We start from the raw sequence: 20,835 nt of genomic DNA, 5'->3' as shown, positions 1-20,835 counted from the left end.
AAGGTTGAAAATGGGTGAAGTGCTCCTTTTACGGACTTTGAACCTGCTCACAGCATGAAATGAGTGCAGTGAATTATTAACTTTTACAAGGAGTGAGACAATGCTGACTGACATTTTAATGATGTATCACACCAAGTAAAACACACCCACAGTAGTGTGACAGCTGAGATCTATGTAGGCTACATATAAAAACCTCACATCAACAAGATTTTATCATTTACACAGAAGACTCAAGGACATAGGTGAGTACGCTATAGATATTCTTTAATAAACAACGCTAAAAATGAATGCATGAAATTCCACTGTTCTTCTATGTCTAAATGAAAGTTTCAATGAATTAACGTTAGAGTCTAAATGGCCTAAAGTATGATGTAAGCACACACACTGATAGACTATAGTGTTCTGTAAACATAATGATCTTTATGCCTTGTAAATTCAGTATCAGATTTTGATTGGCTGGCAGTGTTTATTGTTTACCAACTAATTCTGAAGGTGATCCTAACAATATCGTTTGTATTATCATTATAGTTGTGGTGTGACTGTGAACTCTGCTATCCACTTCAGTTTTTCACACGACTTTTAAAACAACACATATACAGTTATTGTTATTGTTCTTGGTGCGTCTGTATGTATACTGTATAGGCAATATGATATAATTTAAGGTTGTAGGTTTAATGTAATCATTCAAGAACAACAATTTGATGCTTAAAAATGTATCAACTTTATTCTCAGTGTGTAGAAATGGCATCTGCCTGCAGCATTCGCCTGTCTGAAGAGGAGTTGATGTGTTCTATCTGTCTGGATGTGTTCACTGATCCAATCACCACTCCATGTGGACACAACTACTGCAACACCTGTATCATACATCACTGGGACACTGATGTCTGTAAGTGTCCACTATGTAACAAAACCTTCTATACGAAACCAGAATTCTCTGTTAATAAAGTTCTCTCAGAGATGGCTGATCAGTTCAGGAAGTCAAAGCAGCTGAAACAAACTTCCAGCACAAATCAAGAACCTGCTAAACCAGATGAAGTCTCCTGTGACGTCTGTACTGAGACTAAATTCAAAGCCTTGAAGACCTGCCTGATGTGTAAGATCTCTTACTGTGAGACTCACCTGGAGCCTCATTATACAGTCGAACAGTTTAAAAGACACAAACTCATCGACCCTGTAAAGAACCTGGAAGACTTTATATGTAAGAAACATGACAAACCTCTGGAGCTGTTCTGTAAGACTGACCACATGTGTGTTTGTCAGTTCTGCACTGAATTAGACCACAAGTCACATCAGATTGTATCTTTGAAAGAAGAATGTGAAGGAAAGAAGGCTGAGCTGGGAAAGACAGAGGCTGAAGTTCAGCAGATGATCCAGGAGAGACAAGTGAAGATTCAGGGGGTCAAACACTCAGTACAGCTCAGCAAGAAAGATGCAGACAGAGAGAAAGCAGACAGTGTGCAGGTCTTCACTGCTATGATCAGCTGTATTAAGAGAAGCCAGGCTGAGCTCATTGATGTGATTGAAAAGAAGAATAAAACAACAGAGAAACAGGCTGAAGGCTTCATTAAAGAGCTGGAACAGGAAATCACTGAGTTAAAGAAGAGAAGCTCTGAGCTGAAGCAGCTCTCACACAGTGGCCACAGTTACATGGACAGTTGTATTCGGAATGAATACACTTCTATTCGGAATGGATGAATGGATGAATTCATTCCGAATAGATTTGCTCATGTAAACACCCCAATTGGAATAGAATATTCCATTCCAGTCTGACCCGAATGCATTTTCATTCGGAATAGGAGGGGTGGTATAGACCGTTTGAATCGGGTTAAATCAATCGGAATTGACCATGTAAACACTTTATTCCAAACGCTCCTGTCCGTTTGGAATACATGCATTCCTTTGCGCATGTCTGTGCAGTAGGGCTGTCAGAATTGTCCAAAAATGACCTATCAAATCTCTAATTCAGCCACGGTTGGTGCTGAGAAGCGCTCGCTCCTGCGGGATGAAATTAATGATTCTAATAGCGTCATTTAATAAGCCTGTAATGGTTAAGCCCAGACTTGTCCAGGAGAACGGACGCTCCGAGGATTGCTGGGATATTTTTCTAAACAGGTATTTTAGTCCTCAGTTTTTAAAAAGAATCCCTGGCCACATGACAAAGATTTTTTTTTTAAATCCCTATCCACACGTAAACGCATTGATCATAGACTGTAGTGTTGCTCTCTCTCTCTCTCTCTCTCTCTCTCTCTCTCTCTCTCTCTCTCTCTCTCTCTCTCTCTCTCTCTCTCTCTCTCTCTCTCTCTCTCTCTCTCTCTCTCTCTCTCTCTCTCTCTCTCTCTCTCTCTCTCTCTCTCTCTCTCTCTCTCTCTCTCTCTCTCTCTCTCTCTCTCTCTCTCCATTTATTATTATAATGCCCATGTGCGAATGCGCGATGACATCATCGTACGGTACCTACATGAGAAATGTGACAAATACTATAGGCTAGCCTACGTTTTACCGTGTCTGGTACCAATACAAAAAAAGAAACTGGTCTGAACTTGTAGATCTGCTACTTTTGCATTAAAACGGCGATGACAAAGGAACACAGGCTTGCACCGCATACAACGCTGCCTGGTACGACCGATAGACCTCCGCCGCGGAGGCACAAGGGGGCTATTGCCTCCTCCCATGCCCACCAGGGGAAGCTCTGCTCCGGGTAGTGGCCCCTGGTCCATGCCCGGGCGTAGGCGGGAACCACTTTGCGTATGTCAAAAGTTATATTCTGAATGAATGCTTTGGTCATGTAAACGAGGAATACTTTTATTCAGGTCCCATGTAAACAGGTGAGTGGATCAGATTCCTCTATTCAGAATGAGTTCATTCGGAATGAATTCATTCTGAATGAATACATGATGGTCCATGTAACTGTGGCCACTGAAGACCACCTCCACCTCCTCCAGAACTTCACATCCATCAACACCCCTCCACCCACCAAGGACTGGACAAAGGTCAATGTCCATCAGTCTTCATATGTGGAGACTGTGAGGACAGCTGTGGCTCAGCTGGAGAAGAAACTCAGTCAGAAGATGAAGAAGCTGTGTGATGAGCTGTGGTGGATCCAACGATATGCAGTGGATGTAACTCTAGACCCTGATACAGCAAATCCCTACATCCTCCTGTCTGAGGACGGAAAACAAGTGAAATATGGAGGCTCAAATAAGAATCTCCCAGAAAACAAAGAGAGATTCTCAAATTCTCCCAGTGTCTTAGGAAGACAAAGCTTCTCCTCGGGAAGGTTTTACTATGAGGTTAAAGTTAAAGGGAAGACCTGGTGGAGTTTAGGAGTGGCCAGAGAGTCCTGCGACAGGATGGAATCAATCACACGGAGACCAAACAACGGTTACTGGACAATAATGTTGAAGTTTGGAAATGAGTACATGGCTCATGCTGAACCGGAGGTACTCCTCCCTGTCAGAGAGAAGCTGCAGAAAGTAGGAGTGTTTGTGGATTATGAGGAGGGTCTGGTCTCCTTTTATCATGTGGAGACCAGAGTTAATCTCTACTCTTTCACTGGATGCACCTTCACTGAGAAACTCTATCCATTCTTTAATCCATGTGGCAGCGTTTGTGGTACAAACGCTGCTCCTCTGATCATCTCTCCTGTCAGTCACACAATTTAGATTAATTTAATTTCAGCTTTACATGAACATGTTAGTTTTAATTTAACCATATGAACCCTAGAGTCCCTATTCTGTTACTAACATTCGGCGATAATAGATGATCTACAAGTTTATTGTGGCTATTTTCTGTAAAGATATTTTGTATAGAAGGACATACTAACAGACCTAGTACAGAGCCCTCAGGGAACCCGGTTATCTAAATATATCTAGTTTATAAGTGATTAAGACAACAAATGTGTATAAAGCAAGGTTAATTTAACTGTCATTTCAAATTAAGACATTTAACTATTATTCCTAACCAATATATTCTATTGAAACACAACACATTCATTTGACATGTGAAGTACAACGTGAGTCTAATATGGTAAATTAGATCTCTATTGAAGCATTTATTAGCGGTGCCAGCCGCTCTACATTTGACTATGTCTGCGTGTCCGTCCGTCCGTCCGTCCGTATGTTTGAACACGGCAAAGTAGCAACACACGCGCCACTTCAACACACACACACACACACACACACACACACACACAAGCCAATACTGCACACATGCGCACACACGAACACACGCACACACACACACACACACGCACTTGACATCCGTATGTCCGTCCGTATAATGAATTGCATGGCGCTTTTCTAAGTACTCAAACTTACTCAAAGCGCTTTACAATGGTTCATTCATTCATACAGGGAGGGGACATTGGGAGGTGGAGCGGCGAACAGTCGACGCCAGCGTCCCCACTTTTCCCACATTCACACACCAATGGTGGCAAGCTAGCGCCGACCGAATCATTGGAGGCAGTGTAGGGTTCAGTGTCTTGCCCAAGGACACTTCGACATGTGGACAGGAGGAGGAGCCGGGATTCGAACCTCCGACACACGGATCATTGGACGACCTGCTCTACCTCCTGAGCCACAGCCGCCGTATGTTATGTCTGTCCGTTTGAGCACGGCATTTAAACAGCTATAACTCCAGTTCGCAGCATGCTACGGAGTACACATTTTGTACATGGACTAAAACCACCAATAGGGACGAACTGAAATTAATTAAGACCCGCCCCCTCTGTCTTCCTATTGGCTGGGCTTTAAACAGCCGTAAGTCCAGTTTGCAGCATGCCACCAAGTCCAAATTTGGCATGTGGACTTAGACCACCAATAGGGACGAACTGTAATTACTTAAGCCCCGCCCCCTCTGTCTGCCCATTGGCTGGGCTTTAAACAGCCATTATTCCAGTTTGCAGCATGCTACCAAGTACAAATTTGGTAAGTGGACTCAGACCACCAATAGGGACGAACTGAAATGAGTTAAGCCCCGCCCCAAAGGCACCACATTTTTTTATCAACCACTTATCCTACTTAGCTATTCGCAAATAGCAGATAAGTTCACAACATGTCACACTGATGTTAATGATTGGTTCTTTATGTAAGCTGCATGTTATCAATTATAATAGATGAAAATGTAATTCTTTACTAGAAATCACAAATTTCAATTATTCGCAAATGCTTGTATGCTGCTTGAACTTTACTCACTTTCGTACAAAAATAAACCTTTGAAGAATAACTCTCATGTTGTATTCCTATAGGGTGTTTTATGTAAAGGGTTCAGGGTTAAAATGTGAGCAAAAAAAATCAGTGGTGTAAAGTAACTATGTACATTTACTCAAGTACCGTTCTTAAGTACAATGTTGAGATACATGAGCCAAATATTGTTACTTTGCAGATTTTGTTTATTATTACAAAACATATATTAACCAATTAAGCCCATTATACTTGATGACCGCCAATATGGACGTGGTATGGTATTTTAACTATTTATTATTATTATTATTATTATTTTAAATGTATGGATTTGTCTTGTGATTTTGGGGACCGATTTTTGATTATTATTTAATATTTATTTTCAAAAATCTGAAGAAAAAAAACAAATAATAGCCAATGTAAAAAATATATATAATTTCCTTGACCCACGAAAATGGTTCTATGACCTAACAATGGGTCCCTAGGAAACACGTCTATAAAGAATAAGAGAAAATAAAGTAAACATTAAGGTTTTTACCAGGTGCTCGAAGAGCGCCGTGTCTACAGACAGGCTGGGACATAGTCCGACACCTAAGTGACACCTAAGTGTCATTGGCTGTCCTGGCTGTCCTTCACTCCTTTAAGCCAATGGCGACACGAATGGGGAGACGGCCCGCCCCCCACAGTAACCGTGCTCTGCTCCGCTCCCCTCATTCACACTGCAACAGTTGTTGCTGACAGTGCAAGTTTTACTGCAGCCTCAGGCAGGAGGGTTAGCCTAAATGCTAGCGTGCTTCATTAGACCTAGTTCAGCTATTAAGTTATTATTTGGCCATGTTCACACTGACTTCAATCTTCGCTATTGTTGGGAAGACCCGTGTGGTGTCCAAAAATGTTGCCACCACTTATATAAAAAACAACTAATGGGGTACAGAAATGGCAATTAGATAATTATATATAAACAGTGGCATAATCAGTGGCAGTTGGTGATCGATGCAAAAGTAAAATACAATAAATAAATAACTAAGAAAAGGGGCAAAGGCAGCAATGGAGCTAAGGAGCGCCTATAAAACAAAAGACAACAGTTAGCCCCCACCAGGCATTATAATTATAAATCAAAATACTTTCAAATCAAAATACAGAGCATTAAATACCTCAACAGTCAAGGTCTGTGTCTAGGGCAGGGGCATGGCAGCATACAGGGGCACCAAAGCAGCACTATACTGGCGGGAGAATACAGGGGCCTATAAGTACAGAATAATGTTATAACCACCATACTGTAGGAGGGCACAATCAATACAAAGGCAACTTTACACAACGTACCTCAGATTAAGTGAGGTTTGGGCCCTACTTGGCCTAGAAACCACCTCTTGGCCTTTGCTCTGCACTCAACAGTGAGGCAGAGAGGAGGGCGCCTGAGGAACATTAATACCATTAATAAATACAAAACAACAGTAAACAGTTTAAAAGCAAAACAACACTCCATTGCCTACCTTGCTCAGACAAGCCAGTGCCTACCTACAGAGTCAGAGAGCCAAGCTAGAATGAGTGCATGAGCACTAGAATTTATAGGGGAGGGGTTAATCAGCGATTACCTACACATGTGTAATTGGGGTGTGGACCCAGAAGCCTGAATGGAGGCAGGTCTCCCTGTTACATTTATCTGAATGTTTTTTCTAAAACGTTCAAAAATAGCGAAAACAGCCGATGTTTATGCTCACAAGAAGTGAGGCATTGTGAGCTTGTAGATCGGCTGTTTTCTCTTTTAAATTCTTAGGTTGTATGTAAATACTTTCATCATCTTGTAAACACTTTTTGTTACACCTGGTTAAACTGCATCACTGGAAAATATACATGCAATATGATACCATGCCATGGTCTAGTTTGAGGTCAGTAAACTGGTAAACTAGACTGATATCTACCCTTCTGGTCTGATATCTACCATACTGGTCTGATATCTACCCTTCTGGTCTGATATCTACCATACTGGACTGATATCTACCCTACTGGTCTGATATCTACCATACTGGACTGATATCTACCATACTGGACTGATATCTACCCTATTGGTCTGATATCTACCATACTGGACTGATATCTATCCCACTGGGCTGATATCTTGTTAGATGCAAGGCTTGTCAAGCTAAATAGCCACCATTCTTCCACCCAAAGTGTACAATGGTCAAGTTGCGACTAATACACATGTTTACAAGACAATCAGTAAACAAATATTACATTTCTCTGCACCTTTATGTAGGATGGATGGATACATAGACTGGATGGAAAAACAAAACAAGTGGGAGAAATCAAATGGAACAAAATCCATTTTTTTCTCATTAGACCAGGGGTTCTCGAACATTTTTGGTGACCACACAATTGATTGATTGAAGTTAAAATAAAGCATCATTTAAAATAAAGTCATACATTGGTAGCCTTGAATAGAAATATCTATCAGAAAATACATTTACAACACTGTGATTCCTGCTGATTTTGTCTTATCAACATAACTTAAAAGCTATGGAAAAGCCACTCACTCTCTCCCCTCCCCCTGTTGCCCTTGATGAGAGACTGCATGGTTCCACCTGTGTGACTCACCCAGGGGCGTAGCACCAAATTCTGGGCCCTGGGAACAAAGGTTCACTGTGGGCCCCCCTATTAGTAGGGGCTGCTAAGTGAAAAATCGTTACGCGGCGGATAAAAGCATGACATTTGCTACAGATGTCCCTTGGGTCATCCCAAAACATCCTAGAAGGGGTGCCCAAAAAAATCTTAAACAGGAAGTGAGTTATGGACAAATTCCAAAATGGCCACCTAAACTGTTGACCGTTGACTCAAAAGACACCAAAAGAATCTCCAAAAAGCATAACATTTGGCACACATATCCCTTAGGTCATCCTAAGACATCCTAGAAGGGGTGCCCAAAAAAATCTGAAACAGGAAGTGAGCTATTGACCAAATTGAAAATGGCCGCCTAGTGTTGTCGATTGACTCAAAAGACAACTAAATATTCTCCAAAAAGCATAAAATTTGCCACACATGTCCCTTGGGTCATCATAAGACATCCTAGAAGGGGTGCCCAAAAAGTCTTCAACAGGAAGTGAGTTATTGACAAAATTGAAAATGGCCACCTACAGTGTTGGCGATTGGCTCAAAAAGCCTATAGAATCTCCAAAAAGCATACAATTTGGCACATATGTCCCTTGGGTCATCCTAACACATCCTAGAAGGGGTGCTCAAAATAATCTGAAACAGGAAGTGAGTTATTGACTAAATTGAAAATGGCCGCCTACAGTGTGAAAGATGATGCAAGATACTAAAGAATCTCATAAAAGCATGAAATGTGGTACAAATGTCCCTTGGGTGATCTGAACGCATCCTACAAGGGGTGCCCAAAGAGGTTTTAAACAGGAAGTGACCGCCTAAACAGTTGACACAAAAGAAAACATAAAGGGACGTCATAAAAGTGTACCATTTGGTACGTACATTGAGTGCTTCTTAATATATCTTAGAAGGGGTTATTTATTTGTTTGTTTGCTTGTTTATTAAACTTTTTAGGAAGGGACCGTGTTGAAGAAATTCTAAATGGCTGTTTAAACAGTTGACCACGGCAGTCTGCATATTATGCAGACTCAATACGACAGGTTATGCAGTGCATAACCTGCCGTATTTTGTAGTCTACCTTCTGTTTTCATTTCTACGTCATCTTATTTATTTTACTTTCTGCATTATTTTTTTATTTTACTCTTTGAATCTTCTTTATTTATCTAACTCTCTGCATATTCTTATTTATTTTACTCTGCATCTAATCTTACTCTGCATATTCTTATTTTACTCTCTGCACCTTATTTATTTTGCACTCTACATCTTCTTGCTGGTTTTACACTCTATCTTATGTATTTTCTTCTTGATCATTACTGTTTAGTAACTACATGTATTCATGTGTGCCATTTCGCAATTACCAGCACATTGGCATAATGCTCTGCAAGGTAACCCATTATCCCGGCATCTACACTTTCTCGAACAGAAGGGCTCAGCTTTGCAGCCACACTTGAGTTCTCTACAAACTTTGGCAGCCTCTGGCAAGAGTGTCCATAAAGGTGTGCAGATTGGCAAACTGCTTGATTTGAATGTTGTAGCAGTGCAGCCCGTGGGGGAGGAGTCTTTTCCATTGACAGACTATTAAAACTTTTTTTTGGCACCCCTTAAGATGCATTCAGATCACCCAAGGGACATTTGTACCAAATGTCATGCTTTTATGAGATTATTTTTCATGAGTGTCTTTTGCATCATCTGTACACGGCCATTTTCAATTTAGTCAATAACTCACTTCCTGTTTCAGATCATTTCAGGCACCCCTTCTAGGATGTCTTAGGATGACCCAAGGGACATGTATGCCAAATTGTATGCTTTTAAGAGATTCTTTAGTTGTCTGTTGAGTCAATCGACAACACTGTAGGCGGTCATTTTCAATTTTGTCAATAACTCACTTCCTGTTTAAGATTTTTTTGGGCACCCCTTCTGGGATGTCTTGGGATGACCCAAGGGACATGTGTGCCAAATTGTATGCTTTTATGAGATTCTTTAGTTGTCTTTTGAGTCAATCGATAACACTGTAGGCGGTCATTTTAAAATTTGTCAATAACTCGCAGCCCCTACTAATGATGTGTCTAATCTCTGCTCTAACGTATTAAAATAATAGAGTACTGCTTCTCAATGTGAGATCTGGGGACACATGGGGGATAATGAAAATCTAAATGGTTACAATACACCACAATGGAAACAAGCCCCTGGGGCTTTTTGGTGTTATCCTGCTAGCACTACTTTTTTTTTCTTTATTTTTTTCCCTACATCTTTAGCACTTAGGTAATGCAAATTACTTTATTTGTACAGTGCTTTTTGAAACAAAGTTACAACGTGCTGTACAGAACAAAGTTTAAAACAACAAATAACAGAGAAAAATACAAATACAATAATAATAAAACAGACAAACAACTTTAAAAACATAGCTGTCACATGTTAAAAAGTTAACAACACTTGATGTGTCAAACCCATCAACGATGCTGCTGATAAACAAGCCTGCTAGAGGCCTGCCTGTCACAACTATTTCATGTGAAACTACACAGTTACAGGACAGTCTCCCGAGTAAACAGCAAGTGTGATATAAAACAATATCTGAAAGACTTTGATTGAAGATGTGCTTGATAACTAACTGAAAAATGACAATGACATGTTTAAAGTGGTATGAAAGTAGCTTATGACCACACAGGAAATGAACCTTAGCCTATATGAACTCTTCAGGTCTTCTCAGACAATATTCTATCCAACTCATACTAGACAATAATGAAATAAAAACGGATATAAACGTTATGTTTTGGTGATCTTTTTTTTGCAAATGTAGAATTAATGTAAAATGACCAAACACATACAAATGACCCTTCTCTTTGTATTGCTTTATCTTTAACCAGTCGCTATTATGACTTAAATGTCAACACATACTGGTCTTGAAGACTCCTCTTGCCCTGGGCACTCACTAAGTTGTACAGAATTCCCATATGTGGGTAACTGCAGGCGCTGCAGGCTCTTGCTTAATTTTATTTAGTACAGGCTTATTTCAGGCACTCTAGTCATTCTGAGGGCCCATTTTTTTCCCATTTTAGAGTGTTCAGTTTATTATAACTTTATGGCAGCTTCACACAGACAACCTGTAGGCCCTACATGCCGAACGTGTTCTTGACAAAGTGAGTTGCAAGGGTACAGATTATTTTTAATGCCGGCATGGTTCCTTTTATTTTACCGTCCAATTAAAAAAAGAAGATTCACAGTAACAGCCAGAAGCCGTTAGCAGAAAAAAGTTACCTCGATGACAAAATTGAGGAAAATCAAAGCAAACCACGAGAGCAGAGACGTGCAGAGAGATTTGGAGAGGCAGGGGCTGGAATTTCAAAAGGGCACATGCACGGGACACATGCACGCGCGCGCAGTGTAACATTAATAGAATAACCAGCGTTAGTTAAGAGCCTCGGCCTGCAGAGCAAAACAATAACACCAGCTGTAAACGCTTCTCCTTGTGTGTGTGAGAGCTTTGGAAGCTATTCAACAACCTACTAGGCTGCAGCAAGAAATTGAAAACTAGGTTTACAAACATAAACCTCATGGTTAATGGCTCTCTCACTACAACCAAACAGGAAGTGAGTAAAATCCTCAACATATTCTTCACAACCGTAGCCTCAGATTTAGTTGGAGCACTCTGGGAGCTATGGTGGAGAGTATGTTGACTCATTTTACGAAAAACAGGGTGTACGCAAAGATGATTTTAAACTTTCCCCTGTGACAACAGATGAGGTGTTTAAAAAATTGAGTGCACTCCAACAACACAGAGCCACTGGACTCGACAACATCCCCGCCAAATTTCGAAAAGACTCAGCCGCCTCCATTGCTCCAATCATTACTCACATAATAAACCTCTCCATCATACAGGGACGGGTCCCTAACGACTTCAAAAAAGCAAGGCTGACCCCTCTGTACAAAAAAGGGAACCAATTAGACCCAGGCAACTACCACCCTATTTCTATTCTAAGCTCCATCTTGAAAGTCATGGAAAAAATAGTCTATGAACAGGTCGATAAGTACCTTGCCGAGAACAATCTAATTTACAAATTCCAATCTGGTTTCAGAACAAACCACTCCACTGACACATGCCTTCTCTATTTGAACGACTCTATCAAACAAGATGTCAACAAGGGCAAATATTGCGGCATGGTCATGCTGGACCTCCAGAAGGCCTTTGACACCGTTAATCACCCAATTATGATCAACTAGACCATACCCGGTCGACGCATCCGTGGGGGGATATACGCACATGATCTGGCAACCCGGGAGGCAGTTCGTCCCATAGCTGGGCAGCCCCGTAACCATGGCGACAGTGTTTTACACAAAAACGCTAATAAGAAGCTGAGATTTGATGAAATTGAAAAACGGGCTTCACAGTTAAGTTCAGATGGTAATGGTCAATGGCTGTGTGCAAAATCAGAGCAATTGGTCCAGCCACTGAGGAGAACCGGGTAGCTTCACGTACTCACCTACTCACCACTACAGACGGACAGAGGTTACTAGAATTATAGTAGGATAAGCTCTAAGCAATAGGTTTTGATGATACGTCGGTAAACTGGATGAGATCCTACCTGGAAGGGAGGGAGCAAGTCGTGGAAGTAAACGGCACCCAGTCCCCTCCCCTCCCAGTGACTTGTGGAGTTCCTCAAGGAAGTATACTAGGACCTTTACTGTTCCTGATATATGTGAATGATATGTCTTCAGCTTGCGACTGCAAATTGTTCCTGTTCGCAGATGACTCGGCTCTGCAGGTCTCGGACAGGGACAGGCTGCAGGTTGAGAAAACTCTCAGCACTGAACTCAACAAGATCTGCATCTGGCTCTCCGACAACAAACTTTCCTTACACCTGGGTAAAACTGAATCCATCCTCTTTGGGTCCAGTCCTAACCTTAGCAAGGCTGAGAGTTTCACGATCAAAGTGGGTGATGATGTTATCACAAGAAAGGAGGAAATTACCTACCTGGGTTCCATCTTGGAGGCAAACCTCTCCGGTAATAGTCTCGCGTAGCCAGACCCCACAGAAAATGAAAAACAGCGACCTCTGTTTCTGATATTGTCTGTGGGATCTGGCCGGAGGCAAATGGAAGCCTAGTGCGCAGGGAAACGCCGGTTTCATGTCTGCCTTCAGCGCATCACTTCCGGTTGGTGCGACTACGTTTTCATTCCCACTAACAATATTTCTACACGGAACACTAACACCACTTCTCCCAGAGAACATGGATGGTTTTGGTTATAAGCCCACTTGTTTCTATGATGAAAGAGTAATTTAAAATGTGAATATCTTTCCGTGGTTTTGTCCGCTCCGAGGACGCTATTGTTAAATTAGTTTCGGCTAGTTTCGAGGGGGGGAGGGTGGATGGACACGTGAATCCCGCCCACTACATTTGATTGGGTAAAGCGCGGCCTGCTTCCTGATCTGAAGGCACGCCCACTTGTAGCCAATGCCCACACACTATGACGAACCGCTCCGACAGATTCCACCGCAGGTCAGAATCTGTTCTTGAGAGATTACTCCGGTAACAAAAACGCGAGTACAGAGTACAGCAACTTGCTATGGGCCTGGTCTTCAAGATACGCCACAACATTGGGATCCCCTGTATTTGTCAAAATACTTCCAAAACGTGAATCATGACCATAACACCAGAGGCAGCTCCACAAATCATGTTCAACCCAGATTTGGCTCAACAAAGGGAATGAACTCGTTCTCATGCTATTCATCAAAAATGTGGAATGCCCTACCAAAAGGAGTAAAGGAGTGTAAAACCCTACTCACTTTCAAAACTGCCCTAAAGATACACCTTCAGGAGGCTGCAATTGAAAAATGGCCCCTGTCCAAGTCCTAACCTACCCCATGTCCTAACCTAACCTACCCCCCCCCCCCCCCCCCTCTCTCTTTCTTCTTTTTACTACACACTACTATACACACTACTATACATTCTGTATAGTAGTGTGTATATCTGGCTGTCTCTTATATGTCATCATGATTTGTGTGCATGGGGATCTCATTTTAAACAAGCTTAGTGCTTTATGAGCTTTCCAGTTTAGTAGACCTTGTATTGTGAATTTGTACTTCCATGTACTGTTATGTACTGTCATGTACTGTTCTCATGTCTTACTAAATAAAGTACATCAATCAATCAATCAATAAGTTATAATATCGTCTGGAACCAGCCGATATTACATACCCATCCGTATTAGAAAGGATACGGAATCGGTTTGTGTGTGCTTATATGTTTGTTGTGGAAATGACCGGATACAGAGGCGGGCTCTAGACCGGATCTGAGCACAGACCAGTATAGCCACCTCACATCACCAGGCTTTCCACACAGAAAGTAAACAGAAAGCTTTAGTTTCACTTTCCACAGAAACTGCTGGACGGACGGGCACGTGCGACACAAGTTATACTTTAATGTTTAGGATATATATTCAATCAACAGAGTTCAGAGGTAAAGCTGAAATAAAGTCCTAGGATTATCACGCAGACAGTAGTGCTTGACAAAATAAAGTAATTTAGGCATTTATTATGAATTATTATAATGACGGTACTGTATGGACGGTATTTTTTAAGTCACCCCCTATTATTTTTAGATACTGTGGGGTAACCCTTAAAACTGGTTTATTGCTGAAGCCAAGTTATATTCCAATAAGTATAAAGGCTGTAGTGAATATTTATTAGGTATAATGTAAAAACTAAAAACAGCACAAGTACAGTTAATAACATTTTGACTAAAAGGTCCGACCAAAAAAGTCATTGAGGTCTTGTTTCCATTGAGGTCCTTGGTATCCATTAGTTATCTCATTTAATCATTTTCCTAATATTCCTTTGTGTATTTGTTTTACTTAATGTGGCAGGAAGCAAGGGGGTACAGGGAGAGTGAAATGCTACAAGCTCACAACACGTAATTTGTAGATCGGCTATGTTCAAATAGCCGATGTATAATATACTAGGGTTAAAGTGGTTAAACTGATTTTGATGCTATAGTGATTCATTTTGCTGGGGACCCCTGGAATCCCTTCAAGGACCCCTGGAGGTCCCCGGACCACACTTTGAGAACCATTCACTCTAGATAGGCTACATGTTTTAACCTTTATTTACCCAGGGGAGGTTGGCTTTTCAGTAAAACCTTGCTTCACATTCACACAGACACACATTAAAACCTGGAAATTGAAACCTGGAAGTCTTTCACTGTTGGCCACTGAGCAGCCCCACTGAAGCAGTTTGGGGGTTCAGTGCCTTGCTCAAGGGCACTTCAGAGGTGTTGGGGGAGGGGTGGCCATTCACTTAACAACAAGCGTGTTATAAAACAATATCTGAAGGACTTTGATCAAAAACATGGTTGATGATAACACACTGAAAAATTAAAACTAATGTTTAAAGTGGTATGAAAGTATGACCACACAGGAAATGACAGTTTGACAATTGTCTAACCATCTCATATAGACAATAATTAAATAAAAATAGAATAAATAAATGTAGGCCTAAATGTAATAATTTTATTCTGCACCTTTGAACATGCAGACAACATGAAATGAGTCCAGTGAAAGATTAACTTTTACAATGTCGACTGACATCTCAGTGATGTATCACACTTAAAAATAAAACCCACCCACAGCAGTGAGAGATCATACATACTGTGTATATAAACCTCACATGATTAATGATTTTATTATTGACACAGAAGACTTAACGAAATAAACAGGTGAGTAGGCTGCATAATTCTTCTGTTTGTCTGAAGGACTCAGCCAACCTCCGGGTATTTAAAAAATAAATAAAATGGCAATACTCTTGGGACGCATGCGTTTCGGGTCATAAGTTCTGGTTGCACTCGGAGTAGTCGTAGCTTATCTTATATCTTGTTGTGTTGGGGGGAGCCACCAATGACTCAAGCACACAGCCTCGCCCCTTGTCGATGCAAATCTTGCATCTGGCAGTTTTAAATAACATGCGGGCGAGAATGGCCGGTCAAAAAAACAAACAAACAAAAACCTACGCCGTCCTGCAATAAACCAGATATTGGTGCACACCTGGAACATCTGGCTGTGCTTGATACAGTATGAACACATTTATCTTATGGCTGAATGCAGAGGAGAACGTAATTTTGAAACAATTAATGTTCCCAAAAGTACAAAATGCATCTATTTAAATCTACTTACAAGTAGTAAGCCTAGCTGTTTCTGTCTGTGGTGCTGTAAAGGCCATATCTATGTCTCTCGGTCTCTCCCTCTTGTTTAAACATGATTATTTTTTGTTACACCTGCAATAAGCCCGCTGTCATTACGCGTATGGTGCAACCATTACACACGGCTTTACTGTATATTATAGCTCCTGTAATTCATTACAGTACATGAGCATGTTGCAGGGATTCCTTTGATAGGCCCGTCAATGAAAACTGTGTCGACAAACGCGTTCTTAACCGGGATACCTAAGACAAGGATAGCTAATTATTAATGTTTGGTGCTGAACTTACAATGAATATTGGTGAATGAGGCCCATTGTTCTGGGTGTGTCTGCAAGACATAATAATAATTAAATAAAAACGGAATATAAACGTTGTACACAATTCCCAAGTACTGCAGGCTCTGGCTTAATTGTATTTTGTACAGGCTTATTTCAGGCACTGTCTCTAGTCATTCTGAGGACCAACTTTTTTCCTGATTAAAGTTTTGGCTTCTGTTTGGCAGTTCCCAGTTTAATGGACCCCACTCCAGTGAATGAATGTACAGCATATAACTTTATGGTAGCTTCACACAGACAACCTGTACATGCAGAATGTGTTCTTGACAAAGTGAGTTGATTGTTTGGGTATAGATTAGTTTTAACGCTGGTATGGTTCCTTTTATTCTACCGTCCTATTTAAAAAAGAAGCACAGAAACCGTAAGCCTATAACAGTAAGCCTATATTTCTTAACGCCACTAGATGGCAGCAGCGGGCATTGTAGGAACCACCAGGCAGCACAATAAGCGGTAGAAAAACATTTTAAAATAATCAAACACAATTAAGGACAAAATATACGATGTACCAACGTAACAACATGTATTACTCACTGGTATTTCCTCCTTTTTCTTTCACCTTTTTCATGCAAAGCTTGCACACACAGTCAAGCTTATAATTTCGGCTGGAACCAGCCAATATTATACACCCATCCCTTTTAGAGAGGATACGGAATCGGTTTGTGTGTATATGTATGTTGGTTGTGGAAATGACCGGATACAAAGGCGGGCTGTAGACCGGATCTAACTACATAGCAATAAATGACAACCTCGCATCACCAAGGTTTCCACACAGAAAGTAAACAGAAAGCTTTCAGTTTCACTTTCCACAGAAACTGCGGGACGGACGGTGCAACGACACAAGTTATATTTGAATGTTTAGGAGGATATATATTCAATCGAAGGAGTTCAGAGGTAAAGCTGAAATAAAGTCGTAGATTGATCACACAGACAGACAGTGCTTCACAAAATAGGCGTTTATTATGACATATTAATTCATATATGACGGTACTGTATGGACGGTATTTTTTATGTCACCCGTATTATTTTTTAAATACTGTGGTAAACATTAAAACTGGTTTATTGCCGAATGTAAAGCCAAGTTATATTCCAATTAGTAGGCTGTATTGAATATTTATTAGGCATAATGTAAAAAAGCACAAATACGGTTAATAACATTTTGACAAAAAAGTCCTTGCAGTTTTGTTTCCATTGAGGTCCTTGGCATCCATTATGTATCTAATTTATTCATTTTCCTAATATTCCTTTGTGTATATGTTTTACTTCATTTCAGATACCAAAACCAACATCAACAGAGAAGACTTTAAGGACATAGACAGGTGAGTACATATGATTTAACTGACTGAAACTACACGTTCTTCTATTTATATGAAACTACACGGTTCTTCTATTTATATGAATGAAGTGTGAATTAACATTAGAATAAAGGCCGTCCATGGCTGTCAATGTTTATTTTTCACCAATATTCTGAAGGTGATCCTAACAATATCACCACTGTCATTACAGTTGTGGTCTGAACTTTGCTATCTACTACAACAACTTTTAAAACATATTTACACAGTTATCGTCTAAGTTACTGTTCTTGGATCATCTGCATTACGTTTCTCAATACCATGTATGCACTGTATATGCAATATGCAATCATTTTGTAGGTTTAATGTAATTCAAGAACAACATTTGATACTAAAAAATCACATAAATTTTATTCCCAGTGTGTAGAAATGGCGTCCGCCAGCATTCATCTGTCTGAAGAGGAGTTAATGTGTTCTATCTGTCTGGATGTGTTCACTGATCCAATCACCACTCCATGTGGACACAACTACTGCAACACCTGTATCACACATCACTGGGACACTAATGATGTGTGTAGGTGTCCAGTATGTAATAAAACCTTCTACAGGAGACCAGAATTCTCTGTTAATAAAGTTCTCTCAGAGATGGCCGATCAGTTCAGGAAGTCAAAGCAGCTGAAACAAACTTCCAGCACAAACCAAGACCCTGCTAAACCACATGAAGTCTCCTGTGACGTCTGTACTGAGATCAAGGTCAAAGCCCTGAAGTCCTGCCTGATGTGTATGACCTCCTACTGTGTGACTCACCTGGAACTTCATCAGAGAGTCACAGCGTTAAAACCTCACAAACTAATCAACCCTGTAAAGAACCTGACAGACTATATATGTGAAAAACATGACAGACCTCTGGAGCTGTTCTGTAAGACTGACCACATGTGTGTTTGTCAGTGCTGCACTGAGTCAGACCACAAGTCACATAAAGTTGTATCTGTGAAAGAAGAATGTGAAGGAAAGAAGGCTGAGCTGGGAAAGACAGAGGCTGAAGTTCAGAAGATGATCCAGGAGAGACAAGTGAAGATTCAGGGGGTCAAACACTCAGTAGATCTCAGCAGGAAAGATGCAGACAGAGAGATAGCAGACAGTGTGCAGGTCTTCACTGCTCTCATAGGCTGTATTGAGAGAACCCAGGCTGTACTCATTGATGTGATTGAAGAGAAACAGAAAACAACAGAGAAACAGGCTGATGGCTTTATTAAAGAGCTGGAACAGGAAATCACTGAGTTAAAGAAGAGAAGCTTTGAGCTGAAGCAGCTCTCACACACTGAAGACCACCTCCACCTCCTCCAGAACTTCACATCCATCAACACCCCTCCACCCACCAAGGACTGGACAAAGGTCAAAGTACATCAGCCTTCATATGTGGAGACTGTGAGGATAGCTGTGGTTGAGCTGAAGAAGGTACTTTGTAAAGAGATGGAGACTCTGTTTGATAATGATCTGAGGAGGATCCAGCGATATGCAGTGGATGTAACTCTGAACCTTGATACAGCACACTGCAATCTCATCCTGTCTAAGGATGGAAAACAAGTGTATGATGGAGGTGTCAAGAAGAATCTCCCAGACAACAAAGAGAGATTCTCTCAATATTCTAATGTCTTAGGAAAACAAAGCTTCTCCTCAGGAAGGTTTTACTATGAGGTTCAGGTTAAAGCAAAGACCACTTGGTGTATAGGAGTGGCCAGAGAGTCCACCAACAGGAAGGAACAAATCCCAACATGCCCCAACAATGGTTACTGGACTATATGGATGGGTAACGGAAATGAATACAGGGCTGCTGCTGACCCTGATGTCTCCATCCCTGTAAGAGAGAAGCTCCAGAAAGTGGGAGTGTTTGTGGATTATGAGGAGGGTCTGGTCTCCTTTTATGATGTGGAGACCAGAGATCATCTCTACTCTTTCACTGGATGCACATTCACTGATAAACTCTGTCCATTCTTTAATCCTCATTTTAATGATGCTGGTAAAAACTCTGCTCCTCTGATCATCTCTCCTGTCAGACACACAGATTAGACTCTAATCTGTGTGTCTTGACAGGAGAGATGATCTCCTAAAAAAAACGAACATTTTCTTGTAAAGATGATTAAAACAGTCTAATCATAAGACTATTTTATTCCTCAGCTTTACAAGAAAATGTTAGTTTTTTTTAACCACATGAACCCTAGTATCCCTTTCTGGGCAGAATATTCTGTGAAAATAGTCGTCCCACAAGCTCCCAACGCTCCCAACACGACGCGTTGTGAGCTTGTAGATTTTCGGTGAGGAGATTTGATGTAGAAGGAAATACCAGCATACTTAGGCTTCGTCCACACGTACACGGGTATTTTCATAAACGTAGCTTTTTATATGCGTTTTGGGGGGTTCGTCCACACGCAAACGCGTTTTTGCTCCATGTAAACGCATCTTTTGGAAAACTCCTGCCACAGTGTAGATTTTTTAAAACTCCGGCTATGTGTTCCCGTGTGGACACGGTAAACGGAGTTTTTGCATGGGTCGTGACTGACTTAGCCGTTGTCGTGTGGACAGAGAGATTTTTTTAAACAGGGCCGTGTAGACGCGGAGGTTTTCAAAAACGAAAACGAAATATCTACGTTTATGAAAATACCCGTGTACGTGTGGACGAAGCCTTAGAGCCCTGAGGGACCCAAAAAACAACAGAGAAACAGACTGAAGTCTGAAGGCTTCATTAAAGAGCTGGAACAGGAAATCACTGAGTTAAAGAAGAGAAGCTCTGAGCTGAAGCAGCTCTCACACACTGAAGACCACCTCCAACTCCTCCAGAACTTCACACCCATCAACACCCCTCCACCCACCAAGGACTGGACCATGGTCAATGTTCATCTGTCTTCATATGTGGAGACTGTGAGGACAGCTGTGGCTCAGCTGGAGAAAACACTCAGCCAGGAGATGAAGAAGCTGTGTGATGAGCTTTGGAAAAGCAAGCATTATGCAGTGGATGTAACTCTGGACCCTGATACAGCACATCACTGTCTCCTCCTTTCTGAGGATGGAAAACAAGTGAGCAGTGGAGACATAGAGAAAAATCTCCCAGACAACAAAGAGAGATTCTCTCAAGAGCACATTGTCTTAGGAAATCAAAGCTTCTCCTCAGGAAGGTTTTACTATGAGGTTCGGGTTAACAGTAATAACAACAATATTTTGTACTTTAGAAGCTTTAATTGAAAA

General features: G+C 41.1%; 1 protein-coding gene across 1 annotated transcript; it reads left to right on the top strand.

Moving 5' to 3' along the window:
- Window positions 1-741: 741 nt before the first annotated feature.
- Window positions 742-19,662, top strand: LOC311044898 (uncharacterized protein; the record flags this gene model as incomplete). Its single annotated transcript, XM_084056708.1, has 6 exons — window positions 742-1,500; window positions 3,042-3,470; window positions 3,602-3,641; window positions 17,574-17,619; window positions 18,201-18,453; window positions 18,541-19,662. 6 exons carry the CDS (start codon window positions 742-744, stop codon window positions 19,660-19,662), a joined length of 2,649 nt encoding a protein of 882 aa, XP_083912834.1.
- Between the last annotated feature and the right edge of the window lie 1,173 nt (window positions 19,663-20,835).

This window comes from Gymnoscopelus microlampas, assembly GCF_963454915.1.
Source record: "Gymnoscopelus microlampas genome assembly, chromosome: 5".
Classification (NCBI taxonomy): Eukaryota; Metazoa; Chordata; class Actinopteri; order Myctophiformes; family Myctophidae; genus Gymnoscopelus; species Gymnoscopelus microlampas.
The sequence above is the reverse complement of the archived record's forward strand: the minus strand, read 5'-3'. Positions and strand labels throughout refer to the sequence as shown.